General features: G+C 40.5%; 1 protein-coding gene across 2 annotated transcripts in view; it reads left to right on the top strand.

The window, feature by feature from the left end:
- Positions 1-15148, top strand: part of PTDSS1 (phosphatidylserine synthase 1) — a 30982-nt gene that overhangs the window by 1328 nt on the left and 14506 nt on the right. For both annotated transcript variants that reach the window (XM_072410871.1, XM_072410870.1), the window contains 3 exons: positions 8987-9078; positions 10077-10121; positions 13320-13444. In XM_072410871.1, coding sequence (XP_072266972.1) covers positions 8987-9078; positions 10077-10121; positions 13320-13444 — 262 coding nt within the window. The remainder of the gene's footprint in view (positions 1-8986; positions 9079-10076; positions 10122-13319; positions 13445-15148) is intronic.

The raw sequence follows: 15148 nt of genomic DNA, 5'->3' as shown, positions 1-15148 counted from the left end.
TGCCCCCCATCTGGCTCCACGCCCCGCGTTGCCCCCCATCTGGCTCCACGCCCCGTGCTGCCCCCCATCTGGCACTGCGCTAGTCCACCCAGTAAGTGAGGTCACAGAAAATGCTGACAGAAGTCTATCCCTTTCTTACCCCTCACAATGTATATAAGAATACATATTATGTAGCCCCAACATAATAACGCAGTGCTGTACATTAAATATGGGTTGCAAAATGACAGACAGAAACAATGACATGGGGAGGAGAGGACCCTGCCCAGAGGAGCTGACACGCTAAGACAGGGGTGTCAAACTCAAATACACAGTGGGCCAAAATCAAAAACGTAGACAAAGTCACAGGCTATAAAACAGTCCAATGCGGGGCCACACACAGGGAGAGAGCCCGCTGGTCTATAGACATGAGTGATGCTGGGAATAGTAGTAGCAGCGCTATATCAATGCAGTGGTAGGCCAGCTGCAATTCAAATTTAGGATTTCTTTGGGGGCCAAAAAAAAAGGACGTTGCAGGCCAGGTTTGGCCCAGTACTGACCTTGGTGACCTGACACATGGCATTGCACACAGTTGTCACTCCGCTCTCTGCAATTATTACCCCAGCCGGCAGAATTGATAAAATGTGTGTACAGTTCATTCATGTAGAAGAAATATTGTTCATGGCTGCATGTGAAGGAAGGACAACCCAACAGACTGAGATTGTCATGACAAATATTACAGGAAACCAATACAGGAAGAGGGCACGGCCAGATAAATAATACAGCCGGACACATCTTTGTTCTAGGAGATAGGACGGGGTCTGTGCTAGATCAGGGATCATCCAGGAGTTCCTTGAGCAATGTGTGGCTCTCAGGTCACTATAACTGATACCAATGGTCTTTTTGGCTATCTGTAAGGGTGACATTCAATCCAATGGCCAGCAATGTAAGGGGAATTCTTCCTACTGACCACCACACTAATATACAGTGAGCTGAGGATGTAGTAATTATTGCTGGGGTTCCCTAAGACCTGAAAGTTACTTTAAGGGTTCCCTTATGTTAGTAGGTTCCAGAAAAGTTGTTTCTTGATATTACCGGCCTTGTTTTATGTGGGGGATAGGCCCTCGTACTGGAACAGTCTATCTCAACTTCTTCTGTACCCCAGACAAACCCTTAAAATAAATTTTGACTTTCAAGGAACCCCTAATAAAATTATTTATTCAATAGTTGGTGGAAAGAATGCGTTCATTACAGTGATAATCAGGATAGAATATAGGATAGCATGTATTCTAGAAAGATATAGACCTTGTTATGTTCTATAAGGAGATAAACTGTAATCTAGGAGGATATAGGATACATTGTAGCCGGGTATAGGAAGTATTCTAGGAATCGATAGGATAGGGCATACGGACCCAGGGTATGTTCTTGAGGGATAAAGAACAGGATGTGTTGTAGTAAGATGGAGAATGAGATATATATTCTATATGAGAGTATGAGATATTATCATGTATTGTAGAAGGATTTAGGACAAGATATATTATATAAGGATATGTGATAGGGTTTGTACTTCTATTATGTACAGTATTCTAGAAGCATATAGACCATGTTTTATTCTATAAGGAGATACGCTAGATCAGAGGTCAGCACACTAGGCCACACTCCCTCTAGAGTCCCGCCTTAATGGCTCCGCCCCCACCAGGAACGCCCCCTGAAGGGTAATCCCTCTCCTCCGCAATGCATACGGAGGAGAGGGAATGTTCCCCGGCGGCAGAAGTGTTAAGGCTGGGCGTGGTAAATAGAGAAGGGAGCCACAACACGGGGGCTCAAGTGCTGCATGCGGCTTTGGAAGCTCTGGTGGCTCTGGTAGTTTGTCCCGGCTCCACCCCGGGTTGCGGGGGGGATTAGGCCAGATTGACCAGGGGGCGTTAGGCCAGAACAAGCTATCGGCTAGGCTGCATCTGGCCTAGAGGCCAGAGTTTGCCTACCTCTGCGCTAGATTATAAGTAGTTAGAGGATACATTGTAGCTGGGTATAGGAAGTAATCTAGGAATACAATAGGATTTTTTCTATTAGGATGGAGATAAAGAACTGGCTATGTTTTAGGGGGATATAGGATGAAGAACAGGGGGTGTCAAACTCTTGCCTGGGTTCCAAATCTGGCCCGCAATGGCCTTTTTTTGGCCCCCAAAGGAATCCTCAATATGAGCTGCAGCTGGTCCGCCGCTACTACAATCCCCGGCATCATTTGCATCTATAGACTGGTGGCCTCTCTGCCTATGCATGGCCCCGCATTAGACTGTTTTCTTGACCCAGGGAATTGTAGTAGTGGTGATATTTCAGTTTCGAATTTGGCCCGTGACTTTAAGTTTTTTTTTTTTTGTATTTGAGTTTGACACCCCTGATGAAGAGGGATATAGGACATGATTTTGTAGTAGGATAAAGAATGAGATATATTCTATGGGGATTTGGGGTATTAGCACACATTGTAGAGGGATTTAGGACAAGATCTATTATACGAGGATATAGAAGATAATCTGTTCTTTTAATATGTATTCTAGTAAGGATATAGACCATGTTTTATTCTAATACGAGGTAAGATATATACTAGGAGCATACATTGTAGCCAGGTTTGGGAAGTATTTTAGGAATATATAGAATAGGATTTCTTCTAATAGGATAGGGGCTATATAACTGGGTATGTTCTAGGGGAATATAGTATACAGAGTGATATATGGCAAGGTTTTGTAGTAGGATAATGGATGAGATATATTCTATGAGGATATAGGATATATTTTTGTAGGATACAGCAAGTATTGGAGAAGGATATAGTCCGATGAGGAAATGGCACCTCGGACCACATGCACAGCAGAGTAGGTGTGATAGTAGATAGTGATCTGTATCTCACCAGCTATCAGTAACCTGCAGATCATTTTTTTTCCATTACAAGAACACTGCAAGAAATAAACATCTGATACCAGCTGAGACTCTGCCAAGGTCGTTCCACTCATTTGTATTCTCACAGTTTAGCATTGACTCGCAGTTCTTCTCTCTGAGGGTGTCATATAGTAAGTGCTGCATATAGGACAGAGAGCGAATTCCAGGTTACTTAACAGACACATCACTCAGATTTTTTTCTCACAGTAGTAACTGGATGAGTTATTCTATAGTGTAAATCTACTCAGCTTAAGACCAGGTTCACCTAACTGCATGAAAACAAACTTTATACCTGTTGGTGTGCAGCGATGTCATTTATTCTGAATGGCACCCCAAGCACCAGTTTTGCTGCACCCAGAATGCATAGTGATCCAGTACTATGTGTTGTTGTATAAATAGTGCATGCACCTGCTTTGGTGTTGTTAGGCATCCCGTTCAAGTGAATTGGATGGTTTAATTCAAAACACGTTCACATGTGTCAACCTACATCACCTAAGTGGATGTTTAGTATGAAGCGGAGACAGACTTAGTATCCAACTGAATAGTAACTCCAATGGACTGCCCAGATGGGTCCATCATCATACTGTTCCTCTGGAGCTCCATCCTCTTCATTGCAATGAATGATTGCCTTTTATATAAGATGTAGGAATAACTTTAGGCTTGCAGCTAGAAAGTTTTTTTTGTCCGTGACTCCTATGTCTTGTTCAGGACAGAGCGTCATACTAAGCAATGCAAAGACCAGATATTGCTACTGCACCACTCATTCACTTAGGAAAGCTAGGTTAGGGATGGCCAAGCCTGGCCTTGGGCCATTGGTTCCTGTGCAGCCCCCGACCACTTGCACCTTGGCCACCTGCACTGCTATCGGAACCATTGTTTGCACATTTTGCAACAAATGCCAGGAAGAACTACAGAACCACTCACTGCCACCCCCATTCATTCCCGATTGGCTGCCACAGAAGTGTTTTAATGGCGTGAGAAAGCAGTAACTGTACCATAACCTCACCGCCAGCCTTAACATACCCTTAAAGAGCCTATAGGTACTGTCACACATCCACCTATAATAGAAACACTGTGAGTGCCCATCCACACAACTATGCTTTGGTAACACACATTATGTGACCCACAGGAGTTGCAATGCAATGTGTGCAAAAGTATTCCTGCACTTTACAATGCCCAGTGCATGTTATAGCCTATTATTTCTCCATTATGGTGCATTAGGCACTCCATTAAAATAAATGGGCTGTCTTAACACACAGATAAAATGTGCTGCTTTATGAGCTGTAGTCTGTTCTGTCAAAAATGTTAGCACTGTCATGTCAGAACTGTTCTTTTAGTGTCCAATGCTGGCACAATTATTTGCTGGTACAAAGTAACCCTGGATTGCACTATTATTATTATTATTATTATTAATAAACAGTATTTATATAGCGCCAAGATATTACGCAGCACTGTACAATAAATAGGGGTTGCAATTGACAGACTAATACAAACAGTGACACAGGAGGAAAGGACCCTGCCCCGAAGAGCTTCATGCATTGGAGTTCTCATATCCCGTGGACATCACAACGCTGGAGCGATCCCTTTACAGGTAAGTCTACTATAATGTGCAGAAATTCTGTGCATGCTTAAATGACATGGCAAACACCTCCTGGAGGCCTGAAATGTATTCTGCTTTCATGCAAAAAATATAAATGGGCAGCGTAATTTACATTCACATAATGCACAGCAATGAACTGCTCTAGCTATAATTAATATTCAGGATTTATATAGCGCCAACATATTACACAGTGCTGTAAATTCTAGTATGAATGAGAGATCAAAAAGTGTTCATGTAACCATATGTTGTTACAATCTTGCATCAGATGGGGTCTTTATACTGAGTATTGGTAATTGCAGGATGAGCCTTGCATTGTAACATCAGATAGGGGCAGGGGTAGCTGAAGGACACCCCTCACCCTCCCTTTATGTGCAGTCTGCAGGCTGTCATTAGATTCCTCCTTAGGGTTTTCCCCAGAGGTCGGCTGGGTTAGCACAGCCATTACATGGAAAGTTGTCTCTGGATGCTGACAACCACCCGGGCAAAGGATTAGATTTGTCATAGGAAGCAGTCATATCCATATGCGATATGTAAACCTAGTGATCCAATGATTTCTGATACATGCACATACACATTGAAGGTATACAATACAATGCCAAATGTGAATTATTATTATTACACAGTATTTTTATAGCGCCAACATTTTACGTAGCGCTTTACAAAGTCCAAAGTCATGTCACTAGCTGTCCCTCAAAGGAGCTCACAATCTAATGTCTCTACCATAGCCATATGTCTTTATTACAGTCTAAGGGTAATATGGGGGGAAGGCAATGAACCTAACTGCATGTTTTTGGGATGTGGGAGGAACCTGGAGTACCAAGAGGAAACCCACACATACACAGGGAGAACCTGCAAACTCCATGCAGATAGTGTCCCAGCCGAGATTTGAACCTGGGACCTAGAGCTGCAGAGTTCTAACCACTGAGCCAGCATGCTGTCCAATATATAATAATATTGCTCCATGCTCCCAAACATTGCTGGTGTACAAACCTGCTTATGAGCAGAGTATCATTCAGCAAATAAAATCTCCCAAGGTCTTGTTTAAAGCAGTATTCAAATCCGAGGCATCTGATAAAAGAGTGAATCTGACATTCACCGAATATTCTCTGGTAGAGAATTATTCGCTGCTTTTGAAAACACATGCAGCCGGATGATTCTCCACCTGAGAATGGTTAGTGAATGTCAGATTCACTGCTTTATAAAATAGACTCCCTAATGTTAAATATAAATAAAACATCATTATTATCATCCCTCATCCGTTTTAATTTATTTTTTTTATTCTTTATGCAAATTACCCGCTGAATACATTGGTTACCAGAGGACCAGAAACTGTAGTGACATAAATGTGTTTTGGCTCTTGGAGAAGTAACATAATAAAGTAGAATATCCCTTCATTTTTTTTTTTTTTTTAATATGGCAACGAGTAAACTGCCTGCCATACAGCAAAATAAAAAGGTAAAAATGTTGAGTTCCGTAGTAAACTAATAATAAAATGTGTTTGCATTGTTTGGGTGAGGTCCAGCAGTTGACCTGGGTCAGATGCAGTGACCCTAGAATGACCACAGAACCATCCATAGGACAAACACAAAATAAACAGCTGAAAAGGAAAGCAAATAACAACTAGATATAAATATAATAAATAATAATGAATTCTTTTCCACTGTCACATTGTGTTTGTGAATGTGCTCTGAACAGATTTATTTTGACTTTGTTGCATAAATTGGCTATAATAGAACTTTTTGTTGATTTGATTCTTACCACTCAAAATAAAATTTCAGTGTGTGTGCAAGAAACCTATTGTAATACTAATTAGTTTTAATGATTACTTAGTGGGCTCCAAGTATTGAACAGTACTGTGTGTGTTGCTCTGCTCTATATGTAAATCAATGATAAATCCCTTGTTTGTAATCACTTGTATTGATATTGATTGCAAGGTGCTATATGTACAGCATTATATCTTATAGGCAGACCAACCCAACAGAAGGAGCTCACACAGAAGTCTGACAACACTGCTGGTAATTGTGGGGCTGCAGCTTAATGTTGTCAGCCTTCTACAAGAATTGCAAAATGCAATATCTCCAAGCTGGAAACTTGCCACAGATTCCTTAAAAAAGCTGTAAAAATAGAGTGGATCAAAGTTTAGTGCTCTGGCCTTTGCAGTGCCAGGTTCAAATCTTGGCAAAGACATTATCTGCATGGAGTTTGCAGTTTCTTCCCATGTTTGCATGGGTTTCTTCTAGGCACTCTCACATCCTTCTGGTTTCCTCTCACATCCCAAAAACATGCAGTCAGGTTATTTGGCTTCCCCCAAAATTGACCTTAGACTGTATTAAAAACATATGACTATGGTAGAGACATTAGATTGTGAGCCCCTTTGAGGGACAGCTAGTGACATGACTGTGGACCTTGTACAGCGCTATATAATATGATAGAGCTATATAAATACTGTGTAATAATAATATTAAAAGTCTAACAAACTATAGTAAAGCATGATGTCAAAAATATTGGATGAAATAGTTTTTTTTTCTATTTGGCAATTGCTACTCCTTTTGCTTATCCTTATCATCCTACAGGAAAGCACTGCTAGATGTTAGTTGCATATCAGGTGTGGAATAATGTACCAGATACTTGTTCATTAACCAATCAATATTACTGTGCTATAATCCAATTGTTAACCAATCATTAAAAAAAAAAAAACTTGCACAATCGATTTTGGATTGGCATTCTATCCAAACAATGATCAATAGAAAACCACTTTTTTGGTTGATTTAGCATTTTTCACCCAATCGAAAATATTGCGTAGTGTGTAGCTGCCGTGTCACCAGAACAAGTGTGGAAAATGGAGACCTCCATAAAAACCTGACAGTTCTTACCCACTTTATCCAAACAAACAACATTTTTGGATATACAGTATTCTTCCCAAAATTTTTTAAGCTAAGTGGGAAGAAGCTGTGGATGGGTGGACAGCCCCTGTATTGTGACCCAACTTTTCAGTAACCACCAAAAAAGCTGGCTGGAAAAGTGCCAGGTGGTGCGCCCAGCTAAAAGGGGCTGGGGAGAACACTGCATACGTACTTTGTCTATAGATAGACACTGCTTCTGGAGGCTGCTTGGAAGGGCCAGAAATAATTATTATTATTAAGCACCGCTGTACATTAAATTGCAAATGACAGATGAGTACAGACAGTCACACAGGAAGAGAGGACACTGACCTGAGGAGCTTACAATCTAGGAGGTGGAATCTTTTGGTTATTACACTTTGCATTGATATGTAAATGATTATTTATTTACCTATTTTCTCATTTTGTCAGAGCTCACAGGATTCAGTTTTATTCTGAATCATTTTTATGGCTACAATGTTGTCCTGTATTATATAGAGTTGTACTTTTCAGTACAAAAGTTGTGTCGATTATTCTTCCCAGCGAGAATAAGAGGCTTAAAGTCTTTGGTTGCAGCCACTGGCAGGTAGAAAGCCATAATACTCACAAGTATGTAACTGGCAGATCAGCAGATTTTTTTCTCTCCTTTGTGAATTTTTTTGGGGGGTTATGGAAATGTCTGACGGGAAGTTTTACAAGTTTATTTTAGTGTCTTGTAGTGGGAGTCATGAATGCTTTTTGTAATGTATATAGTGCATCCGTGCTGAGAAGCCAGTGCTCAGTACAAAGTCCACATTCGGGCTGGATTCCCACCTGTTCCTTATCACCTTCCTATTAAAATGCATTGTTCAGAATGCCCTTGTACATGTTACCAATATGGAGCTTTTCTCAAACTGGGTTTATGGCAATTTGTGCCTCTCAGGTCACTTTAACTGATACCAATGATCTGTAAGGGTGACATTCTTCCCACTGGCCAGCAGTGTTGGAGGCATTCTTCCCACTGATTATCACTCAAATATACTGTGAGCTGTGGATATAGATATTTTAGGAGGGGTTCCATTAGATCTGAAAGTTTTCTTTTCAAGGGTTTGTGTTAAGAAGGTGAGAATGGCTGCCCATATGAACTGTGTCAAACCCTTGTATCTACGATCTTACCTAATGGGGAGGTAAATCCTCCACTTTTGTGGAGTTACTGTATACAATTTTATATTGTAAACTATTTTTATTTCTGTCTGCAAGAACAAGGCCTCCTAAAGTATAACCAATGCAAATTTTTCTTTCATGGAAACTCCTGAAAAGTGCCCGCAGATATTTTTTTTATCTTTTCCTTTTTCCTCTCTGTTTAAGACAAAACATAATAGATTGCTTTGAAAACACCAATAGATAAAGATTAGGAATAGATTTGGGGAGGTCTCTGAAGAACGCTGTCATCATAACATTACTTTGTGGATTTATAAAGAAGGTTTCCTTTTCTTGCTGTACCCCAGCCTTGTACTTACCAATCAATATATATTTGAATGTGGAAAAGTAATCCTAACCCATATGAGTACAATAACATATAAAGAACTAACCATGCACCTTTTTTGATTTGTTGTAGAGAGAACACAAGTCAAGAAGACAATATTTGGAAAGGCATCCTCTCCGTCATTTTCTTCTTCCTAATCATCAGTGTTCTGGCTTTTCCTAATGGTAAGGCATTATCCGTAATGTCTGGGTGTATATTGCCTGCACTGCCTGTAAACTTCCAGCCAACAGTTTAAAGATACAAAACGGTAGCAACAATAAAACTAAACTTCATATATATGGAAAATACACAGAACAACAAAGTACAGTAGAACCCCCAGTTAACTGAAACTCAGATAACCAGAACCCGACAGCTCCGCCCTCCTGCATCCCTAGCAGAGCTGTGGCATGTGTACTGCATCCATGAACATAAATCACAATTTTACTAGGGCTGCAGACAGGAGAACAGAGCAGAGCTCCGCTTTTTATAGCAGAGCTCCGCTGATTGCTCTGCTCTGTGATTGGCTGAGAATAGGGAATCTCTGATGACGGTTTAAGCGTCATCAGGGTTTCCCTTTTCTCAGTTATTCAGCACTAGAGGTGAATGGGGACATGTCCTCCCCATTCAAATCCATTGCTGAATGGCTAAGAAACCTAAATTTCGGAGTAACCAGAAACTACACTTATCCGGAATTGGATATTCCCTGTGTGTGCGCCGGATAACCGAGGTTCTACTGCACATGTATGAACCATTTTACCTGCCAAACAAGGGCTTCTTGCAGAATGCATTGCAAAACGATGTCCCAAATGATGCAAAAACACAAAAATGAATTAAAAATTATTCACAACTTTTTAATTGCACTCCCCTCACTGCAGAGCAGTTGTCGCTATCTTTACTCGATCTTCTCCTATTTATCTGTAAAAGCTTGCGCTTTTGAGCTATGTAAACAGACTTTCCTCTAGAAAGATGAGAAGAAACTCAGAAATGTAGCCAAAAAATCCTTTAGCTACGTTGGTTGAAAATGCGAAAATATTGATACATTATTTTACTTTTGACCATAAAAAATATGGAAATAGAAATTCTTCATAGCATGCGTCCCTTGCACATGTTCTGATGAAAAATATAAACCAAAAACACATTTTTGATTCCTCTTTTCTGTTTTAACCTGATTTTGTATTTGTAGGTCCCTTCACAAGGCCACACCCTGCACTATGGAGGATGGTGTTTGGTAAGTTTATTATTATCATTTCTTGGGACACACCCAGCATTTCATTCACCAAAACACTGCATATTTGTGATTTCAGAGACGGGAAACCTCTTTTTTTCTGTATTGTATGAGCTCGATTGTTGGCAACTATACTGATAGATCTAGAGGAAGAGGGAATTTGCCATTTTTCGGTGTAGAAATCATAATATAGGTGTGGACAGAAGACTAAAGCTACGTACACACGTCAGATTTTTATCGCCCGATAATCGGCATCGGCCAATTATCGGGCGAAAATCTGCTGTGTGTACAGTTGGTGTCGTCCATCGTCCGGACGACCGACCTGCCGTATCCACGGACGATGGACGACAGCCGATCCTAATGAAAGGGAAGGGGAGAGCGCCCAGCAGGGTGCCGCTCCGTCGCTCTCCCCCTCCCCTCTCCATAAAGCATGAACGGTTCTGTATGTACAGCACCGTTCATGCATCGTGCACTCCCTTGTCGTTGGAAAGTATTGTGAAAGATCCTTTCCAACGACAAAAATTGCAAGTGTGTACGCAGCTTAATTCTGCTGTATAAAAATGTACTAAATGCAGTGACTTCTAATAAGCAGGAGCAGTAAGTCATAGAAGAATTGGTATGCAATTATCTTTTGTGTCAATTATTCAATTACTTAGTAGGTATGTTTGACCTGCAGTTGAACTTCCTCCTGTCCTGTGTTTGACCTGCTTCAAACCTGTTTGCATCCCAATAGACTTGTATAGGCATGCAAAATCCCATTGATGCAAACATAGGCCCATCGACTCTGGTCCTAATAGCTTTTCTTCACTTTGGAGAGATTTCCTCTAGCTTACTGTGGTGTCTACAGAACTTGAAGTTAAGTGAGTTTTATCCATTTCCTATGCTATGCAAAACTAGAAAAAAAAGTTAGACATAGTTTGGTACCCAGATATCTTGAAAGGGAAACCCAGAAATCTCACCGTCACAACTTTATTAATTCTCTACTGAGAATTCCTATTTCTTCTTCTCTAGGTGAGGGTAAATGTCTTCAGCAGGGACACCGCAGTAATGGGTCCTAACCCAGAACTAAAGTGAAAATAAATGTGTTGGCTGGAGTTCAGTCTTCATATTCTCCCTTACCCATTCCTATATAACTTTCTCAACAAGGCAAACAATGCACTTTGGAAGTCGAGTCAAGAATCCTTTCATTGAGGAATCCTTTCATTGACATCTTCCTTCATACTCCATTTGCGGCATCCTGAAATGACACCCGAATCTCTGCCTTTTCATGAATATTTTAGAGATGAGGGACTCATTTATCAAGGCATGCCAAACTGTCATTGTTTGCTGCTGACTCTCCAGTTCCTAGGTAACGTCCTGACGGCACATCTGAATGTTAAACACTTGATTAGAAGCGGTGTATGCACAGAGTCTCACTGACTCCTGGCTCCTACTCACACTGAGATCTGCTGAGATATGTGTCACAATCTGACGGTGTGCTGCGAGATCACAGAACTGGGCACTGTATTTTCAGTTCTGCTGCAAACATCAATTATTTATCTTTTTTTTTTATATTAGCTGACATACGTGCTCATCCATCCATCCAACTGCAAAAAGAGTTTTCTATTTTTATTGTTTTTTTTTTTCCTAACTTGCATTGCTATATACTACCGCCACAGTTTTTAATAATATAACATAGAATTAAAACAAAACTAATTCGGACCATTTTCTATGCAACATATTGAAAGTACTGCAGGGTTTAAAGAAGAATAAAAGTTTGATTGCCAGGAGTGTTATCAAAATTACAAAATAAGCTGCAGTTTGGCACCATGCCTTACAGAAAAGCCTCTGCTATTACCTGGTGCTGCTCTTTCGGGTTGTTGGGTGAAATGAATGGACTGCTTACAGCAAATAATTTTGTAAAAGAGGAAGGGTGCTTGAAGTGACAACTACAGATCAGGTTGAGTTGAACTCATGAAAGCAGAAGCTGAAGTCGCCTACATTCCAATGTACCAGATTCTTGGTTTATTATGAAAGCACGGTCACAACATGTTTAAAAAGCCAACGTTTCTATGCCGCTCATAGTCCCTTCCTCAAGGCAACATATTTACCAGTGGCCCTGTGCAGCCCCAAAACCTTTGCTTTTTAAATCTGTTGTGACACTCCTTTTAGAGAAGAGCATAAATTCTGTACTTAGGAGTGCTGGTGACTTTGTCCTCTGCTTTCGGATTGAATGACACCCAGCTTCCTTAGTCCCACTTTCTGCGATTCAAGGCTAACATGGACACATCCCTTGGGTATTATCTTTCAAGGCAGGTTAGTGTAAGGAAGTGCAATGCTTTGTAGGACATCATTGGAGAGCGAAATAAAGGGTGCTGGTACGTTTAGTGCTACAAGTACTGAAGGATAAAGAAAAAAGTCACACCCCAATTAGGGGCAGTCTACAACAACGTGACAAAAGATTTGGTTGGGGTTTATTTAAAAAGTGAACCCTTCTATAAAGGATCATTAGAATGGATGATTGTTTATTCTAGCTGAACCAAATATTCCTATGTCACGCTCATCTCCAAGTCCTAAAAAAAGTAGGGCAAGGTCAAAAATGTATTGCACAGGAAATAAAAATTCACTTTGTAACTTTTGTACTAGACTTTCACTTTAGGAGAACACGCTTGCTTTTAAAGGAAACATTTTTAAGTCTGTTCTCTCGGTGCACCACACTACCCCTCCTCTGCCCACTCTTTAATGTTGAGGCCTTGGGTTTGAGTAGATGGCCTCAGTTTGAACTCTTCTAGAATTCATTGGCTGGTGCGTCTCACCCTCGTCTGAACAGCTTCAAGTGGGTTTGCTTTCACTTAGAGCACTTGACACAACCAAAGCCCCATTGACATGACTCCTAAAAGGCTCCCTTTTTGGGTGTTCAATGCAGTGGGTGAAGTCATCATGATGGAGCAACCAGTTTTGGTCAAGCACCACCTGCAGTCTTGGATCATTATTATTTTTCCCAGGAGAAGTGCCTAAGAGTGACAAACACAACATGATGGATTTAGGTGAATAAGAAAGAGAAAACTGATTGATGGGTAAGCGGGTCAGCCCTGAAATGGGCTTTAATGTCTTCTAAGCAGTTATCTGCAGTGACCATCATAACTTAATAAAGTAAATGGTTTCTTTGTAACACTGCAACGTTTCACATGATTAATTTCAATATATGTACATGTCTTCCAGGTCTCAGCGTCCTCTACTTCCTGTTTTTGGTATTTTTGCTGTTCCTGAACTTCGAGCAAGTTAAAGCTGTTATGTATTGGCTGGACCCTAATCTGCGCTATGCCACAAGGGAAGCCGATGTCATGGTAATCCTTGTTCCCTTTTCTTATTTTACAACATGAGAATGAAACCATTGATAAAAGTTGTTTCACAGTAGGTAAAACTGATGTGGAGGAATATATTTATTTCAGTTGCAGCAAGTTAAGTTTAAAAACACTTGTATTTATGATATGGGAAGCACATTAGTAGTAGTAGTTAACACTTGGTTCCAGGTTTGAATCCCCGCCAGGATGCTGTCTGCAAGTATTTGTGTCTGCGTGGGTTTCTTCCAGGTACTCCTGGTCCCTCTGACTTCCCAAAAAACATACAGTTAGGTTAAAGCAGCCCTAAGCTCAACCCTCCCCGCAGCATTTAACAATGAATGGGTGCGCAGAGCCTCCTGGGATACCTAAGTCACACATCCCAAGAGGCTCCTGGCTGCTTCTTCTACGCATGCCTGGGATCAGGCATACGCAGAAGGGGCATTTTCCTACACTGAGGGGAAAGAGATGCCAATCTCACACATGTGCAGTGCGAGATCAGGTGACATATCCAGAAGAAGAACGAAGATGGCGGTGCCCAGCGCTTCCACCTGGATGAAGAAGAATTCCAGGACAGCACTGGACCTGATTGAGGGAAGGTCCAAAGCAATCAAGGGATCTGCAGGATTTTTTTTTAGTTTTTCAGTTTAGTTCCGCTTTAATTAGCTTTCCCTCAAAAAAATTAGTCCTTAGTCTGTGTTAATGACATATGACTATGGTAGGGACATTAGATTGTGACCCCCCTTGAGGGACAGCCAGTAATATGACTGTAAAGCGCTGCCTAATATATCAGCACTATATACAATAGTGGCTACTAATAATACAAATGTTATGTGTTAATGTGTGATATATTAAATATCATTCTTGTGTTTACCAAAAGTAATTTCTATGGGGAATTTCACTTGGTTATGTTTCCTCTTCCATATTTTAGGGATTTTAGAGATTTTAAAATTGGCCACTAAGAGGGAAAATCTGTGTTTTACTGCAGACACGCAGCCTTCCTGCTTAAAGTAAACCTTTCAGGAGAGAATTATGGAGGCAGCCATCATTGTTCTCCTTCTGAACATCCTGGTGGCTTTATTGTTATGTTAACTCTCCAGCTTCATCATGTTCTAGTTTATAACCTGAATCAATTATTCATGTTCATGAAAGTCAGAGATAAGTCCTAATCCTAAAACTTTTCTAAGTTTCTCGGGTCTCTGAGAGTAGCAAGAGGTTCAGCGTGGCAGCCATGCAACTAACAATATGTAGAATTATTAAGTCAGCATTGACAATCGCCATGTTTTCACCAGGAAATATTTTCTTTAAAAACAGTGGAAATAACATATAGGTCATGCAGGGTGGATATTGTTTTAAGTGGATCAGTCAACTTAGAAAACGTCATTGTAAGCAGGAGCAAAACGCACAACCTTTGTGTAGCATTGCAAAGCTAGGAAGGGAGCCTGTAATGAGCAGGTATGGTCTTTTTTCTATGTATTTTTCAAAAAATATGAGTTACTATGGTAAGTTTATAAAATATTAAAACATTTAGCAAGATTGCATTTTTAATTTTTAATATTTTTTTTTTAATGAATTAGCTATACATGAAGTTGATCTCTTGCAGATATATACATGTTCTTTTAAAGGCATCCCATACCAGAATGTATTTCTCATTTAGGGTTCAATGAAGAGGAATATTTTTACTATAGCTCCTCATTACCATCTGCAAAT

The sequence above is a fragment of the Pyxicephalus adspersus genome, chromosome 5 (assembly GCF_032062135.1).
Source record: "Pyxicephalus adspersus chromosome 5, UCB_Pads_2.0, whole genome shotgun sequence".
NCBI lineage: Eukaryota > Metazoa > Chordata > Amphibia > Anura > Pyxicephalidae > Pyxicephalus > Pyxicephalus adspersus.
The sequence above is the reverse complement of the archived record's forward strand: the minus strand, read 5'-3'. Positions and strand labels throughout refer to the sequence as shown.